The sequence below is a fragment of the Schistocerca nitens genome, chromosome 11, assembly GCF_023898315.1.
Source record: "Schistocerca nitens isolate TAMUIC-IGC-003100 chromosome 11, iqSchNite1.1, whole genome shotgun sequence".
NCBI classification, from domain to species: Eukaryota; Metazoa; Arthropoda; class Insecta; order Orthoptera; family Acrididae; genus Schistocerca; species Schistocerca nitens.
In genome coordinates, this window is record NC_064624.1 from 196,330,444 (window position 1) to 196,350,542 (window position 20,099).

At 41.0% G+C, this 20,099-nt stretch overlaps 1 protein-coding gene across 1 annotated transcript in view; it reads right to left on the reverse strand.

Annotated features, from left to right (window-relative positions):
- Positions 1-1,136: 1,136 nt before the first annotated feature.
- LOC126213192 (sodium/potassium/calcium exchanger 3) overlaps positions 1,137-20,099 on the reverse strand; it is a 227,703-nt gene continuing 208,740 nt past the window's right edge. The window contains exon 10 of the mRNA XM_049940817.1: positions 1,137-3,777. Coding sequence (XP_049796774.1) covers positions 3,654-3,777 — 124 coding nt within the window. The 3' untranslated portion in view covers positions 1,137-3,653. The remainder of the gene's footprint in view (positions 3,778-20,099) is intronic.

Here is a 20,099-nt window from a genome sequence, read left to right on the forward strand (position 1 = left end):
GAGTGGACTGATATAGTCATGTAAACGTTTTGTTTAATACGCTGGAAGTGATACCATTACCATCCATGTACAGTATGTTGTGGACATACTAATATGATTTTCAAAATGTAATCTGAAATTGTAGTAATGTAGGGAAAAAATGTGAAATGCATAATCACAACACTAAAATTAAAAAGAAACTTACACTGAATCGCAGGTAATATACGTTTGTGTCAGAAAGTTATTTATTATTTCAAAACAAACTCTTTAACAAATCACTGTATGATTTAAAACACACATTATATTAAATATACTTGCATCCAGAAGATGCACTGTACAACTGTTTCTGTTAAGCAAGTGAAAACATGAACTTCAGTCTATGTAATTTGTAATATTTGAGTCTACATATAAGCAAGTTAATTTTTCATTTAAAACATTAGATATGAGTCAGCTATTAACCACCTCATACTCTGTACTGCATAATATGATCAACAGGCTAATCCAATAAATCTCTCATATGGTACATGTGCTAGTAACAAACTGCTGGATTTTCATGATGAAGAAGAAAACCATGTGTTCTATAGGTGTGTTAACAGAACTTCATTCCATCTGTGACCTAAAGGAGATAATTCACACTTCTGCTTTGGTTTCATGGACCAGAACTGGTTATTAGTCATCTCAGCAACCAGTTGCATTGGCGACTATTTCAACAATGACATTAGGGCATTTAGACCAGGAACAGTGGGTCACATGTGTAGTTTAATCCCTGTGCAGCTGCCAAAACTGCAACTTGTATTTAAATGCGAAAATTTCCAATACAGAATGGCATGTCGTTTCCACTTACTTGCTACTGAAGCTGTAAATCTCTAGTATAAGACATATTACAGTGCATGATTACAATTGTAAGGAAAAAAATGTCGAGCCATCAGCTGAACTGTGTGACTATTGGCACTTGGTACATGCTTTCCAAATACTGATAATGAAATACATCCCAGCAGGACCTAGGAGAGCTAAGATGAGTGTCAAAGAAGTTTTGAATTCCTTAAGTTCTCCTTCTTGTGGTGCCTATGTAACACATTTTCACTTATGGGAATTCAGTACAGTTATTATAGCACACATATGATTCGTTACCTTTCGAAGGGAATATGAAAAATCACTTTTGTAGCCAAAATATTTAATTAATAAAATACATTTCACATATATTTCGAAATCATGAAACAAAAATATACATATTTATCTCTCATATGTTTCTCTATTCACAGTTATGTACAAGTTCCAGTACAATGATAAAACTTGTAGCACCTATATCTGAGAATACTTGAAACAGCTGGCTTTTGCCTGCTGCTCTTATATCAAACTAAAAATTCTATTGCAATTATAGAGTGAACTATTCAACTAAGAAACAAAACAAAAAATATACAATTATATTAAAATTAGCCTTTAGAACTATATTGGCAGTCGAATCTAAACTGTTCTGTTTTGATTCAAGACTGCCTCATACTTATTATGTAATAATGGCAACTTATATTATGAAGTAATTTAAGTAAATTTTCTTTGTATAAGTAAATTTATGTTAAAGCATAGATAATGACATCATTTTTATTTACATGTCACTAGTTTACAGCTGCTTATTATGAGCAATGACGTATGTAGGAGTAAATTGTCAAATGAGAATAAGTTGTGGTAGACCATGATATGTTGTATGAAAATAATTGGAAGCAAATTGTTAATATTATCATCATTTTTAGCAATTATAAAAACAAAATTATTCAAAGTTGTTTTTCTAATGAAATCAGATGTGGAATGTCATCAATGGTAAATTATTATAAATTAAAGACCTACAGTATCAAAACAGTAGATAGGAAAAACGCTAATAACATATGTTTTTAATGAAACATTATTTTAATTTCACAGATTAACAATAACTGAATTTAAGAAATCAAACACAAACATAGTATGCCAATGCTGACATGAAATAATTAACTAACAATACCGTCATTTTCAGTATTTCACAGTTCATTCATTCGCACTGAAAAGTTGGGTGTCATATAACATTCAGTGTCAGTCTCACTCAGTCACACACATATCTGATGAATGTCTGAGGCTCCTGTCCATTCAACAACTGCAGCAAATTCACATTATTCAATATTATCTGATCTGTTACAAATAAATTGTTGTGATAAATTTCAGTTTATACTTACTGAGACAAATAACTTTTGTAAGGCCAGGAGCATGTTTGATTTTCATTGTTTTTCTTGGTCTTTTGTGCATTCATTTTTTTCTATATAATACTCCTACCTAAATAAAGAAAGTTTAAATAACCTCTACTGTTATAAATATTTCATTACACAAAATCTCAGAGCAGGTGATTCACATGGAATGCAGTATATTTTATAAGTATCATATGTGTAGAATATTAAAGATTGGAACAGTACATCAAAATACACAAAAACAAATAAATATTTTAATAGTTCCATTTCAAACACTTAATCCAATTTTATTTGAAAATGAGTAAATGGTCATTCAACTATTGAATTAAAAATGGATGAAACTAATAAGTGGATGGAAAATGGTGAAGAGAACAAGTAAATATTCAATACTAGTGTGACTGTAGTAAAATGTGACAGATATTTTGTAATAATGTGAAATCACTGCTTCCTACGATAAACAAAAGAATAAATATGGCAAAAACTAACACTCATCATACCTTGACTGTAAACATTGCAATGCCAAATAAACTCTTGGAACAGTATAGACTTTTTGTAATTGGTATATCTTCTTATAAAAAATAAAGAGTTTAGGAACTCTGCTAGTTAATTTGTCTGTTTACAGAAAAATATAAGTGATGTCACTATAAGGATTTGGAAGGCACTTGTATGACATGCAACACCTTACAAAAAATATTGCTTATCTTACACAGTGCTAAGTTACATAAATACTTATTTAAAATAAGAATTTTATTGGTAGTTATTCATCTTTCCATTTATATGACTATTTTGTGATACTCTAAATAAAGTACAAGAAGAAAGTAGTCTGTGAGGAAATATGAGTGCAGAAGGCAGCCAAAATTAAGGTTCTAACAAAGAGTAATCATTATGAGTCTATGAGATGGATACGAGCAATTGTAGATAACAAATCTCTTTGTTTGGAGAAAATTTTTTCATTTAATTTATGAAAGTTACTTTTTTGTACTCACTTTGATATTAAGTGTGTGTGTGTGGGGGGGGGGGGGGGTAGGGGGAGCAAGTGTACAGGAGAGTACTTTGTTTTGTAACTTTTTTTACCTTTCGCAGCAGCAGGAAACAGTTGAGACATTATTCTTATGTTTTGTTAATGTGTATGTTTAGTATAAAATTAAGTCATGGAAAAATAGATAAAGTGTGCATGTGTGTGTGTGTGTGTGTGTGTGTGTGTGTGTGTGTGTGTGTGTGTGTGTGCACATGCAGGTGCGCACTTTTCTGAAAGAAAGAGGGAAAGAGAGGAGAAATGGAGAGAAGAGTGTATCATTATATAGGAAATTTAAAAAGTAAGAACCAGAGTCCTGATGCTCATTGCAAATTAACATATTTCCCATAGATGCTACCAAGGTGTACTTTCATGATGTGCCTTGCCCCCATTATGTAGCTTATGTGACTCCACGAGCTTGAAGGAAAGTTGGCGTACTGATGGCGAAGTCATCGGCCACATGTGGGCAGATTGACCATGAAGAAGACATTGAGTTCAATGAGGGTGGCCAGCACGAGGAACATGGCGTACATGAGTAGGCAGGCCCGACCCACCCGCTTGTCCAGTCGAAATCTGAAATAAAGTAGAAAAGTAAAGAGTAAATAATTGATGTGTTTTACAGCTTGTAATATCGCAGACCGAGAAACACTTTCAAGAACTGGTCAATGCTGGGAATGATGAATATCCCGATATAAAGATTGTGGATAGAACTTATATTTCATAAATTACTGGAAAACAGTTTCACACTTGATTTCACTGGAATATGAGAGTCATCACACTTAAAAATGTTTTCGACTGGATTTCCTACTCATTATTTTTCATAAAATCTACCTTTAGAGAAAAATCTAGAATATTGTTTTGATAGCAGTCCTTGAAATCCCGCCTCCTGTGATTTTGTTGCAAAATAAGACAGTTGTATAATGTCAGAAATCAAAGTAAGATTGTATGAATATATTAGCAGCAAACACTATTATTCAGTTAAAAAAGCTAGAAAATTTATTACTCCATTGTTTGATCAGGTCACTAAATTTTGTAACACGATGATTTCTACAAAACTTGCCAATACTTTTCTGTAAGTCAAAGTTAATATTCAAATGTTTGTAGAGTTTATTCAAGCTTAATGGTTCCTACTTACGTTGGTTTTGGATTATTCACCCATAATGTCATAAAAAAAGTTTAGAAAAAATTGGAAATTATGTTCCAAGTTTGTTGGTAGTCACCATATGCCCTCATTATCAAGCACTGTTAATGACATGATATCCTCTGAACTACGCATTATGTGATGATTTGATGATGTATAGGTGCATGGGCCCACATATATCAGATTTTCTTAACCTGACTCTCATGTGTAATGTTATCTAGTCTCAATTATTTTGATTCAAAACATTACATATGGATATTTAATATGCAATGAAGACTAAAGACAATGTAGTATATATTTATTTTAATTACTGTGCACAAGGAACTAACTCCAAATTCTTTAAGAAATCTTCCATATATAAAACAGCTTTATAAATGAATTATGTGTGAAATATTTGACATTAATCCAGTAAAATTTTTATGGTTGAAGATACAAGACCCTACTTATGTTGGTTTCGTTGGGTTTGGATCATTCACCCATAATGTACTCAAAAAGTTTAGAAAAGATTTGAAATTATGTTCAAAGTTCGTTGGAAGTCGTCACATGCTCTCATTATCAAACACTGAAGAGTAAAGTGTGGCGAACTTGAAGTCGGTTTTAAGAAAAAGTGACTTTTCACGCATATCTGTGTTTATGACATCATGCGTCATATGAAGATTTAATCTCACAGGTACATACAGCAGTATGTGTGGACATCATCTGCAAAACGTGTTGCGAATACAGGTAGTAGTGAAGAAGTAATAAATTAACATGTGAGATAATGTGGATGAAGTCAGAAGTAAGAACTCAGTACAAGAAGAAAGAATATGTTATTAAGTACTGTTATTTTCCATGACAGGAATATGAATTTCACCTCATTCAAGTGCAAAGATAAATCATGTATGAAGACAAGTTACAACTGATGATCGTTTATTTAATAAAACACAAAAATGGTGGCTGAAGGTGTTTTTTAATTCATATTCCCAGTGTATGGAATACAGTCACATTAGCAGCTGCAAAATACGGATAAAATTAAATTAATATGTCATGCCTAATGCTGGAGTCTTACTGCACGAATAACGAAAATGTAGTGAACAATATACCTTTTATCTTTAATATTTTGTGTTCAGGTTTCGAAAAGGTTTCACATTATGTGTAAAGCTTGTTAGAAGACACCAAGTCGTGTGATTCTCAAATACTGCATGAATATACAGGGTGATTCAAAAAGAATACCACAACTTTAGGAATTAAAAACTCTGCAACGACAAAAGGCAGAGCTAAGCACTATCTGTCGGCGAATTAAGGGAGCTATAAAGTTTCATTTAGTTGTACATTTGTTCGCTTGAGGCGCTGTTGACTAGGCGTCAGCGTCAGTTGATGCTAAGATGGCGACCGCTCAACAGAAAGCTTTTTGTGTTATTGAGTACGGCAGAAGTGAATCGACGACAGTTGTTCAGCGTGCATTTCGAACGAAGTATGGTGTTAAACCTCCTGATAGGTGGTGTATTAAACGTTGGTATAAACAGTTTACAGAGAATGGGTGTTTGTGCAAAGGGAAAAGTTCTGGACGGCCGAGAACGAGTGATGAAAATGTAGCACGCATCCAGCAAGCATTTCTTCGCAGCCCAGGAAAATCGTCTCGCAGAGCTAGCAGAGAGCTGCAAATTCCACAATCAACTGTATGGAGAGTCCTACGAAAAAGGTTAGTTATGAAACCTTATCGTCTGAAATTGGTTCAAGCACTGTCTGCAGCTGATAAGATTAAAAGAATCGATTTCTGTGATTTTATCCTTGCTCAAATGGAAACAGATGAATCTTTCGTTTCAAAGATTGTGTTTAGTGATGAAGCAACTTTCCACACTAATGGGAAAGTCAACCGTCACAATTTCTGTATATGGGGCACTGAGAATCCGCGGGAAACAACTCAGTATGAACGTGACTCGCCTAAGGTGAACGTTTTCTGTGCCATTTCAGCCAATAAAGTTTTTGGTCCCTTTTTCTTCGAAGGTACTACTGTAACTGGACTACAGTATCTGGAGATGTTAGAGAATTGGCTGTTCCCTCAGCTCGAACAAGAAGCACAATTCATATTTCAGCAGGATGGAGCGCCACCACATTGGCACTTATCTGTCCGTAACTACCTGAACGTCAACTACCCGAGGCGATGATGGATCGGCTGCCAGGCAGCCCGTGACAGAGCACTTCATCACTGGCCTCCAAGAAGCCCTGATCTTACCCCCTGCGATTTTCTCTTATGGGGGTATGTTAAGGATATGGTGTTTGGGCCACCTCTCCCAGCCACCATTGATGATTTGAAACGAGAAATAACAGCAGCTATCCAAACTGTTACGCCTGATATGCTACAGAGAGTGTGGAACGAGTTGGAGTATCGGGTTGATATTGCTCGAGTGTCTGGAGGGGGCCATATTGAACATCTCTGAACTTGTTTTTGAGTAAAAAAAAACCTTTTTAAATACTCTTTGTAATGATGTATAACAGAAGGTTATATTATGTTTCTTTCATTAAATACACATTTTTAAAGTTGTGGTATTCTTTTTGAATCACCCTGTAGTCTGGGTAATTTGCGCCCAGACAAATATACAATTTGCCTCAATGCAAATATGCAATTTCTATCATTAATACTTATCTTATTGTGTTTCATGTTCAACATAAGGTTATTCCTCTAATTTTTTAAATTCGATCAATAATTGTGTGAAATATATGAAGTACTGAAAATCCTTTCTTTTGTTGCCCCTGGAAGGCGTTAAGCAGGCAACCTGCAGCCGAAGTCCTGCGCAATGAGCCGAGTTACCTGTTTAGTAATATAGTTTCCTGACAACCTACATGCTTCAAGAACCTAGAGTTAAATTAGCCTGTAGCGAAGCGAGAATTGTTAACAGTCACCCCGACCACGACAAAGGACATGAAGATAAGCAACATTCTGCTATAAATGAAAGCAGTACTTTGTAGGAGTCACCTCCAAGATTGGCTGACTGGATGAAAACTGCACAGAATCAGTTTGTAGGAAATGCAGCTTCAGTGAATAATTTGGAAACAAGTGGCATTTTGTTAACGACGGTTTTTGACTGCACACTTCATTTTCACTGTGCGTCCACCGGATGTGACATTTGAAAACTCATATGTCACACCTGGTGGACACGTGGGGAAATTTTACTGTGGACATAATGTTAGTTTAAGTAGTAATTAGGTAAAGTGCAACATTCTTTTACATAGATAAGGAAGACTCCTGCCTCATTACGAATACAGACTAGGCAAACATGGTTAAGACAAGAACAAGCGTCCCCTTAATAGGAACAATTATGGATTGAGCCACTGTCTAGTGAGGCGTTATTTTAAAATGGCGCGATAGGCAGAAACTGGGAACGTGAAAAAATGAGAGTGTGTGTTGAAAAGAAATGCCTCCAAACTTTTGTGCGCAAACCCTTAAAGCATTCTAAATAAAACGAACATTATTCTACATCTACATCTACATACAAACTCCGCAATCCACCATACGGTGCGTGGCGGAGGGTACCTCGTACCACAACTAGCATCTTCTCTCCCTGTTCCACTCCCAAACAGAACGTGGGGAAAATGACTGCCTATATGCCTCTGTACGAGCCCTAATCTCTCTTATCTTTGTGGTCTTTCCGCGAAATGTAAGTTGGCGGCAGTAAAATTGTACTGCAATCAGCCTCAAATGCTGATTCTCTAAATTTCCTCAGTAGCGATTCACCAAAAGAACGCCTCCTTTCCTCCAGAGACTCCCACCCGAGTTCCTGAAGCATTTCCGTAACACTCGCGTGATGATCAAACCTACCAGTAACAAGTCTAGCAGCCCGCCTCTGAATTGCTTCTACGTCCTCCCTCAATTAGACCTGATAGGGATCCCAAACGCTCGAGCAGTACTCAAGAATAGGTCGTATTAGTGTTTTATAAGCGATCTCCTTTACAGACGAAGTACATCTTCCCAAAATTCTACCATTGATCCGAAGTCGACTATCTGCCTTCCCCACAACTGCCATTACATGCTTGTCCCACTTCATATCGCTCTACAATCTTACGCCCAAATATTTAATCGACGTGACTGTGTCAAGCATTACACTACTAATGGAATATTCAAACATTACAGGGTTCTTTTTCCTATTCGTCTGCATTAATTTACATTTATCTATATTTAGAGTTAGCTGCCATTCTGTACACCAATCACAAATCCTGTCCAAGTCATCTTGTATCCTTCTACAGTCACTCAACGACGACACCTTCCCGTACACCACAGCATCGTCAGCAAACAGCCGCACATTGCTATCCACCCTATCCAAAAGATCATTTATGTAGATAGAAAACAACAGCAGACCTACCACACTTCCCTGGGGCGCTCCAGATGATACCCTCACCTCCGATGAACACTCACCATCGAGGACAACGTACTGGGTTCTATTACTTAAGAAGTCTTCGAGTCACTCACATACTTGGGAAACAATCCCATATGCTCTTACCTTAGGAGTCTGCAGTGGGGCACCGAGTCAAACGCTTTCCGGAAGTCGAGGAATATGGCATCCGTCTGATACCCTTCATCCATGGTTCGCAAGATATCGTGTGAGAAAAGGGCGAGTTGCGTTTCGCAGGAGCGATGCTTTGTAAAGCCGTGCTGATGCATGGACAGCAACTTCTCTGTCTCAAGGAAATTCATTATATTCGAACTGAGAATATATTCGAGAATCCTGCAACAAACCGATGTTAAGGATATTGGTCTGTAATTTTGAGGATCTGTCCATCTACCCTTCTTATATACAGGCGTCACCTGCGCTTTTTTCCAGTCGCTCGGGACTTTACGTTGGGCAAGAGATGCGCGATAATCATACATTATTTTTTGTCTACATATCTTGCACCCCGATAGTTGAATGGTCAGCATGACGGAGTGCCATCCTAAGGGGCCCGGGTTCGATTCCCAGCTGGGTCAGGGATTTTTCTCAGCTCAGGGACTGGGCGTTGTGTTGTTTTCATCATCATTTCATCCCCATCCGGCACGCAGGTCGCCCAATGTGGCGACGAATGTAGTGAGACCTGCACCGAGGCGGCCGGACCTGCCCCGTAAAGGGCCTCCCGGCCAATGACGCCAAACGCTCATTTCCATGTCTACATATTTATTTCCCAACTTAGTCGCGATACCAGTTTGTTGATACCATCACTGTAGAATGTTCGACTTTGTTGACAGAGCCACTACCTCACCTCTGCTTGCGTCGCGTCACCACTACCAACTGAAGAATTCGAAGGTGTTCTTTAACTTGTGAGAAGAGATGTAAATCTGATGCGTCCAAGTGGGGAGTGCATGGAGGACGATGGATGTCAGTAAACCCAAGGCGTCGGTTGTTGCAAATGCTGCAGCGCTTGTGTGAGGTGTGGTATTGTCATGCTGAAAGAGAGGATACTCCACATGTGGACTGACTGTTCGAATGCGTGCTTTCACTTTTCTGAGGGTCTCACAGTAGCTTGCAGACTTTGTGATGGTTCCTTTAGGTTCAAAAATGGCTCTGAGCACTATGGGACTTCTGAGGTAATCAGTCCCCTAGAACTTAGAACTACGAGGGCCGTTCAGAAAGTAACCTCCAGTTGATTTAAAAATACACCAAGTTAAATAAAAATATTTTAATATATACATCTTACAACTACATCTTTGCACTATTTTTCTACATAGTCTCCATAGCGATTGAGGCACTTATCGTATCTCTTCACAAGCTTTGAAATTCCTTCTGCATAAAAATCACCCGCTTGTGCCTGGAGCCAGCCTGTGACCGCATCTTTGAGCTCTTCGTCGTCATCAAACCGCTGTGACCCGAGCCATTTCTTCAAATGCATGAAGAGGTGATAATCACTTGGCGCCAGGTCTGGGCTGTAAGGTGGATGGTTGATAACGTCCCACTTGAAGGACTCGAGAAGGGCCGTTGTTCTGCGAGCAGAGTGAGGACGGGCGTTATCGTGCAAAAAAACGATACCGGAAGTCAGCATACCACGGCGTTTGTTCTGTATAGCCCGTCGTAACTTTTTTATTGTTTCACAGTACACGTCTCGATTAATGGTCGTACCACGTTCCACGAATTCAACCCACAACACCCCTTTGGCATCCCAAAACACCGTTGCCATCAGTTTTCTGGCAGAAAAATCTTGCGAGGCTTTTCTCGGTTTGGTAGGCGAATTTGAATGTGCCCACATCTTTGATTGTTCTTTTGTCTCAGGGTTCACGTACTTAATCCAGGTTTCGTCACCGGTCACGATTCTGTTTAACAACGGTTCTCCTTCGTCCTCATAACGTGACAGAAAGTCTAATGCAGAGGCCATTCTTTGAGTTTTGTGGTGGTCGGTAAGAATTTTGGGCACCCATCGTGCACAGAACTTACGGTAACCCAATCTTGCTGTCACTATCTCGTACAAGAGAGTCTTAGAAATCTGTGGAAAACCAGTGGACAACTCCGACATTGAGAAACGTCGATTTTCACGAACTTTTGCATCAACTGTCTGAACGAGTTCGTCAGTCACCAATGATGGTCTACCACTCCTCTCTTCATCACGAACGTTTTCTCGTCCACTTTTAAATAAACGTACCCATTCACGGACAACTCCTTCACTCATAACTCTCGGTCCGTACACGGCACAAAGCTCACGATGAATAGCTGCTGCAGAATATCCTTTGGCTGTAGAAAACCTTATGACAGCACGCACTTCACATTTGGCGGGGTTTTCTATTGCAGCACACATTTCAAACTGCCACAAAAACTAAACTAGCGCAGGTACGACGTTCACTCGACCACGGCTTGATGCCGACTGACCTGTTGAGTGCGTGAACGCACAGATGGCGTCGCTACTCCCCCCCACAACCCGCACTGTGACCAATCGGAGGTTACTTTCTGAACCGCCCTCGTACTTAAACCTATCTAACCTAAGGACATCACACACATCCATGCCCGAGGCAGGATTCGAACCTGCGACCGTAGCGGTCGTGCGGCTCCAGACTGTAGCGCCTAGAACCGCTCGGCCACTCCGGGTTCCTTCAGGCACTGATTATAAACACACCATGCCATGAACATCCCAGAACACTGTGAACTTGACTTTGCCTGCTGATAGCACGGTCTTGAACTTTTGCGTCGCCGGTGAGCGCTGTCACACGCGTGACATCCGTGGTCGTTCTCCTCCGGGCCCTGCTTTCTTAATTTCGAACAGAAACAACCCCCATGTAGTGCATTACTGATGTCGACAGAATCATTACCGTACACCCAGCTTTCATTCTTCTGCGGATTTCAATTGGAGGCACGTTCTTCTGTGGCTAGAAACTCGACTGTACACTGTAGCGCATTGGTTCTCACACACCGACATAGGTACGTTACGCACTGCCGTGTCACATGCTACAATTCTGCGCCCTCTAGCGGCAAAAGGTTACAAGTTGCGTAAGCAAAGGGGCAAAGCCAATCAAGTAATATGCATGACTCCGTAATACCTCAACAGGTATCGTGAGGCATTACTTTTCAGCATGGCCTCGTATGTTTAGAAGCAGTCCACACACAAAATGTTGCTAATTTTATAGTTTAGTATGGAAATAAAAAGAAAAAAGACAAAATAGCTCATGGGTGAACTGTCCATAAGGCACAATATCCTAGCAAGCAGCCGTCTTGCCATCTTCAGACTGATGAGCAGACTGCCCAGTAGCTGTGTAGAGCTTTCATCACCCCCCAACTCCCTTTGTTCAACCACAGACCACGCCCAGGAGCAGGTGTCTGGCCCCGCTCCCCCTCCCCCCTCTCTCTCTCCCTCTCATCGCTCTGTCTGCAGTTCACCTCCACACTCACTAACTGGCGACGTCTCCATTGTTCTTCCACCTGATCCCAGGCAATGTCGTCCTGAATGGGGAGACCTCAACAGAAACAAGCATAACTTCACGTGTGCCCCAGGGCACTGTAACAGGTCCGCTGCTTTTTACGATTTACATACATCTACAGCTACATGGGTACTCTGCAAGTCACATTTAAGTGCGTGGCAGAGGGTTCATCGAGCCACCTTCGCAATTCTCTATCATTCCAATCTCGTATAGCGTGTGAAAAGAACGAACACCTATACCTTTCCGTACGAGCTCTGATTTCCCTTATTTTATGGTAGTGATCGTTGCTCCCTATGTAGGTCGGTCTCAACAAAATATTTTCGCATTCGGAGGAGAAAGTTGGTGATTGTAATTTCGTGAGAAGATTCTGTCGCAACGAAATACACCTTTCTTTTAATGATGTCCAGCCAAAATCCTGTATCATTTCTGTGGCACTCTCTCCCGTGTTTCGCGATAATACAAAACGTGCTACCCTTCCTTGAACTTTTTCGGTGTACTCCGTCAGTCCTATCTGGTAAGGATCCCACACTGCGCAGCAGTATTCTAAAAGAGGACGGACAAGTGTAGTGTAGGCAGTCTCCTTAACAGGTCTGTTACATTTTCCAAGTGTCCTGCCAGTAAAACGCAGTCTTTGGTTAGCCTTCCCCACGACATTTGCTACGTGTTTCTTCCAATTTAAGTTGTTCGTAATTGTAATACCTAGGTATTTAGATGAATGTACGGCTTTTAGATTAGACTGATTTATGACGTAAACGAAGTTTAACGAGTTCCTTTTAGCATTCATGTGGATCACCTCACACTTTTCGTTATTTAGGGTCAACTGCCAATTTTCGCACCATTCAGACATCTTTTGTAAATCGTTTTGCAATTTTTTTTTGATCTTCTGATGACTTTATTAGTCGATAAACGACAGCGTCATCAACAAACAACGTAAGACGGCTGCTCAGATTGTCTCCAAAATCGTGTATATAAATAAGGAACAGCAAAGGGCCTATAACACTACCTTGGGGAACGCCAGAAATCAGTTCCATATTACTCGATCACTTTCCGTCAATTACTATATAAACGATCTGGTTGATGGTATTGACAGCGGCATTAGACTGTTTGCCGATGATGCTGTAGTGTACAGGAAAGTAGTGTCACACAAAAGTTGTGAACAAAGAAATGAGGATTTCCGTAAAATAAATGCCTGGTGTAATGACTGGCAGTTATCTCTCAATATTAGTGATTGTAACCTACTGTGTATAACAAAGCGAATATCCCCGTTAATGTGCGACTACAAAACAAATACCCAGTCTTTGGAAGCGGTAACATCCGTCAAGTATCTGGGTGTGACTATTCGAAATGATCTCAAATGGAACGATCAGATTACACAAGTAATGGATAAGGCGAATTCTAGATTGCGGTTTATTGGTAGAATCCTGAAGCGACGCAGTCCTTCAACAAAGGAAATTGCTTACAATACTTTAGTTCGTCCAGTCAGACTATTGTTCGTCTGTATGGGAGCCTTACCAGTTGGGACTGATTCAAGAGATTGAGAAGGTCCAGAGAAGAGTGGCAAGATTCGTGACTGGTACATGTAGCCATCGCGAGAGCGTTACAAATCTCACAGAAAGTTTGAAGTCGGACACACTTGCAGATAGACTACGCGCTAAGCGCGGAGAATGTAGAGCACATATTATTGCCACCACCTTTCATATCGCGCAATGATCACCATTCAAAGATGAGGGAAATTAGAGCTCGTACTGAGGCGTTCAGACAGTGGAACAGAGGGGGGAAAATATGGCGCGAATAGTGCCCTCCGCCACACACCGCCTGCTGGCTAGTGGAGTGAATATGTAGATGTAGATATAGAATTCACTGTGCAAAATATCCTTCCTCTTCTTAATCAGACTACATGCGGGTTCACAGGCCCTACAAAGGATGTAGCCACGATAGTGATCGATCAGTTGTTGCCTTAGTCCACTGTTGGTGTAACTAGAACGTTGATACAATGAAGGCTTTCACGACCGGATGTTTTAGCTGCTGAGAATTTTCTGGGCTGTATGGCCGTGGTCCATGGAACTCTTCAACCCCTAACTTTTCGTCCAAGGCTACATTGGACATCTTCGTAGGTGTTCAGCACAACCAGGAACACCTTTGAAGATGTCCAGCATAGCCTTGGACGAAACGTCAGGGATTGAAGAGTTCCACAGGCCATGGCCATGCAACTGGAAATTTTCTCAGCAACTAGAATGGTGGAAGAGGTGAAAATGACCCCTGTCATATGTTTCTCGTTCACTGTCATACCCGATTAATTTACTTTGTTAATGAAATTATATGACTTTTCCTAATTTTTCATCTCTTTCTGAAGAGGTCTTACTATTTACAAAATCTTTTAATTTTCTGCGCCATTTCGTTCACTACAGGGTGTTACAAAAAGGTACGGCCAAACTTTCGGGAAACATTCCTCACACGCAAAGAAAGAAAATATGTTATGCGGACATGTGTCCGGAAACTCTTACTTTCCGTGTTAGAGCTCATTTTATTACTTCTCTTCAAATCACATTATTCATTGAATGGATACACACACCAACAGAACTACCAGCGTGACTTCAAACACTTTGTTACAGGAAATGTTCAAAATGTCCTCCGTTAGCGAGGATACGTGCATCCACCCTCCGTCGCACGGAATCCCTGATGCGCTGATGCAGCCCTGGAGAATGGCGTACTGTATCACAGCCGTCCACAATACGAGCACGAAGAGTCTATACATTTGGTACCGGGGTTGCGTAGACAAGAGCTTTCAAATGCCCCCATAAATGAAAGTCGAGAAGGTTGACGTCAGGAGAGCGTGGAGGCCACGGAATTGGTCCGCCTATACCAGTCCATCGGTCACCGAATCTGTTGTTGAGAATCGTACGAACACTTCGACTGAAATGTGCAGGAGCTCCATCGTGCATGAACCACATGTTGTGTCGTACTTGTAAAGGCACATGTTCTAGCAGCACAGGTAGAGTATCCCGTATGAAATCGTGATAACGTGCTCCATTGAGCGTAGGTGGAAGAGCATGGGGCCCAATCGAGACATCACCAACAATGCCTGCCCAAACGTTCACAGAAAATCTGTGTTGATGACGTGATTGCACAATTGCGTGCGGATTCTCGTCAGCCCACACATGTTGATTGTGAAAGTTCACAATTTGATCACGTCGGAATGAAGCCTCATCCGTAAAGAGAACATTTGCACTGAAATGAGGATTGACACATTGTCGGATGAACCATTCGCAGAAGTGTACCCGTGGAGGCCAATCAGCTGCTGATAGTGCCTGCACACGCTGTACACGGTACGGAAACAACTGGTTCTCCCGTAGCACTCTCCATACAGTGACGTGGTCAACGTTACCTTGTACAGCAGCAACTTCTCTGACGCTGACATTAGGTTTATCGTCAACTGCACGAAGAATTGCCTCGTCCATTGCAGGTGTTCTCGTCGTTCTTGGTCTTCCCCAGTCGCGAGTCATAGGCTGGAATGTTCCGTGCTCCCTAAGACGCCGATCAATTGCTTCGAACGTCTTCCTGTCGGGACACCTTCGTTCTGGAAATCTGTCTCGATACAAACGTACCGCGCCACGGCTATTGCCCCGTGCTAATCCGTACATCAAATGGGCATCTGCCAACTCCGCATTTGTAAACATTGCACTGACTGCAAAACCACGTTCGTGATGAACACTAACCTGTTGATGTTGCGTACTGATGTGCTCGATGCTAGTACTGTAGAGCAATGAGTCGCATGTCAACACAAGCACCGAAGTCAACATTACCTTCCTTCAATTGGACCAACTGGCGGTGAATCGAGGAAGTACAGTACATACTGACGAAACTAAAATGAGCTCTAACATGGAAATTAAGCGTTTCCAGACACATGTCCACATAACATCTTTTCTTTATTTGTGTGTGAGGAATGTTTCCTGAAAGTTTGGCCGTACCTTTTTGTAACACCCTGTATACTGCAATTTCTCTTCTGAGTGTAAGTAAACTATCCAACAATAGAGTGTCAACAGTGAGCAGTAACGCAGAGCAGTTGCTCCTCATTGTTGCAACTTGGCACGTGTACTTTCCAGTCTGCCACAGCTTATGTTGTGTCACTCAGGCAGTCTTTGTGTGTGAAACACGTTTTCGAACATCTGTCGCCAGTGCGGAATTTCTGATGAAGAAGTGTTACATGTCTTAGAGTATTCCGAAGTTGAATTGGAAATTGACTTCACTGATGAAGATGATGATTATGTACCTGACACAAGTGAAGAAGGAGACATTGTGAACGAGGAGCGATTATTGGAAGACGAGTCAGATGCTGACATACGTCAATCATCACCTCTTTCAGAACAGCAGTTGGAAGCGTCTAAAAAGATGATTGTAAGTGATGGAACCGTGCGGGAGATTGGAAATTATTCTTCTGGAAGGTGTTCAGGTGTGAATGTTCCGGAGAAGGGAGGTCCGACTGCTTATGCTTGCCAACAATTGGACTGCTCTGTCGTAAGTGCCTCCCGTCTTATTTTTGATGAAGCACTGCCATGTCTTGTGAAGAAATACACAGACTCAAATGCTCGAAAAGTACTAAAAAACAATGACTGCACTGTGTCACTTGAGGAACTGGAGAAACTGACAGCCATCGTATATGTTCGGGGTGTATTGCGCACAAAATGTATGTCTTTGGATGATCTCTGGTCGCATTCTTGGAGGCCTGCTTTTATCAAGGACATTATGCCTTGGGACATATATTTCAGGAGCTTCTCAGATTTCTCCATTTTGGTGAGAAATCAACCTGGGCTGAGAGCCTGGCAGCCAATAAATTCGCTCTTGTATCTGAAATTTGGGGAAAGTTCATTGAAAACAGTATTCGCGCTTACCGCCCTGGATAAAATATCACCACTGACGAGCAACTGGTACCAAGCAAAGCAAAACCAGGTGTACTCAATTCATGTCCAGCAAACCAGACAAATACAGGGTTACTACAAATGATTGAAGCGATTTCACAGCTCCACAATAACTTTATTATTTGACATATTTTCACAATGCTCTGCACACACATACAAAAACTCAAAAAGTTTTTTTAGGCATTCACAAATGTTCGATATGTGCCCCTTTAGTGATTCGGCAGACATCAAGCCGATAATCGAGTTCCTCCCACACTCGGCGCAGCATGTCCCCATCAATGAGTTCGAAAGCATCGTTGATGCGAGCTCGCAGTTATGGCACGTTTCTTGGTAGAGGAGGTTTAAAAACTGAATCTTTCACATAACCCTACAGAAAGAAATCGCATGGGGTTAAGTCGGGAGAGCGTGGACGCCATGACATGAATTGCTGATCATGATCTCCACCACGACCGATCCATCGGTTTTCCAATCTCCTGTTTAAGAAATGCCGAACATCATGATGGAAGTGCGGTGGAGCACCATCCTGTTGAAAGATGAAGTCGGCGCTGTCGGTCTCCAGTTGTGGCGTGAGCCAATTTTCCAGCATGTCCAGATACACGTGTCCTGTAACGTTTTTTTCGCAGAACAAAAAGGGGCCGTAAACTTTAAACCGTGATATTGCACAAAACACGTTAACTTTTGGCGAATTGCGAATTTGCTGCACGAATGCGTGAGGATTCTCTACCGCCCAGATTCGCACATTGTGTCTTTTCACTTCACCATTAGGAAAAAATGTTGCTTCATCACTGAAAACAAGTTTCGCACTGAACGCATCCTCTTCCGTGAGCTGTTGCAACCGCGCCGAAAATTCAAAGCGTTTGACTTTGTCATCGGGTGTCAGGGCTTGTAGCAATTGTAAACGGTAAGGCTTCTGCTTTAGCCTCTTCCGTGAGATTTTCCAAACCGTCGGCTGTGGTACGTTTAGCTCCCTGCTTGCTTTATTCGTCGACTTCCGCGGGCTACGCGTGAAACTTGCCCGCACGCCTTCAACCGTTTTTCCGCTCACTGCAGGCCGACCCGTTGATTTCCCCTTACAGAGCCATCCAGAAGCTTTAAACTGCGCATAGCATTGCCGAATGGAGTTAGCAGTTGGTGGATCTTTGTTGAACTTCGTCCTGAAGTGTCGTTGCACTGTTATGACTGACTGATGTGAGTGCATTTCAAGCACGACATACGCTTTCTCGGCTCCTGTCGCCATTTTGTCTCACTGCGGCTTCAGCCGAACAAAACTTTATGAGTTTTTCTACGTATATGTAGTGTGTCGTGACCATATGTCAATGAATGGAGCTACAGTGAATTAATGAAATCGCTTCAATCATTTGTAGTAGCCCTGTATGATCTCAAATTCTGGTTGGCTGTTGATGTAATGACAAACCATATATGCAATGCTTTCCCATACCTTGGAAAAGAGGACACGCATAGAGAGAAACAACCACTTGGAGAGTACGTTGTTCTGCATCTCACGGAGACATTTGTAAGTCAAGGAAGGAATGTGACCATACACAACTTCTTTACGTCTCTTCAACTTGCTAAAAAAGTCAAAGAAAAGAAAACTTCATTAGTTAGTACAACGAGCAAGATCCACTGTGAAATTCCCGATGAAGTAAGGAAGCCGAATGCTGAAATACACTCCACCACAATACTGCACAACCAGCAACCATAACGTTCTACAATGCAACAAAGTAGGATGTGGACGTGGTTGATCAAATTACCGGCAAATATACTACAAAGGTTGCATGTAGGAGATGGGCAGCGCATGTCTTCTACAGCATAATGGGCACGGCGGAAATGAATTCACGGGTCATCTCTAACACAGTAACGAAGAATAAAATCGAAAGAAGTTCATACTTCAACTGGCAAATGAACTCAAGGGAACGAAAGAGCAAGAACATCAGGCAAAGGATATGGGACTGAAATCACCTAGAAAGCGGAGGAAGTGCCGAATCAGCCTCTGCAAAGGCAACAAGACCAGCGAAAACTGTGTAAAGTGCCACAAAGTCATATGCAAAAAATTGTGTGCGTAAAACAGAAAACAACTGTGCTAAGTGAACCTAACAGCTTCAAGTGACTTGAGTGAAAAGCAATACCGAGCTGTTTGTACAACACATGTCAGAGTAAAATGGACCAAATATACTAAATGTGTCTCGAAGGTTGTATGAATAGTTAATAAAGTAAAATTTATAGTTGAGAAACTTGTTAGCAGTAGCTACAATAAATTTGTATGATAGATTGTTGTTCAGATAAATTAGTAATTATTATTTATATGTGATTAGAGGATTTTCCAGCATATGTGTTGTTTCCAGGTCTCTTGGGTGTCCAGCCGGATGCAATTGTTGGAGTCCCACGATATTCCAGGGAATAACCTTTCCGCCATCATCAGGTGGTTCTGATGGAACGGTCTGTCTGCTCATTGTCGTTGTTATTTATGTCCATCAGAACCACCTGATGATGGAGGAAAGGTTATTCACTGGAATATCGTGGGACTTCAACAATTGCATCCGACTGGACACCCGAGAGCCCTGGAAACAATTATTGTTTATAATTGTAAATAGTTGTTGTGATTACTAGAAATAAAGTATGGATTAACAAACACTAAAGAAGTACTTGTTTAATTCAAATATGAAAATATTTTATGTGGGTTCAAAATGACCCCTTTCCGCCATTTTAGGAATGGCAGAAACTCCTTTGTTCTAGTGTTAATGGCACAGTCCCAGCTGCCTGAACTCTGTATCAAAACCTTAGTATGATCGTAATCCATTCTGCGTGATTCCATTCCGTGACAGCTGAGTTCCTAGGATTCTTCAGTACATTGTGTCTTAGTGTCCACGGCAGCGATTTTCCGTATCACTTAGCATCTGACGTACGTACGTCATGCCACTTTGTTACTGTATCTGACAGACCACTGGTCTGGCACAGTCCAAAGCCGTCCTTCACATTACCAAGCACTCCC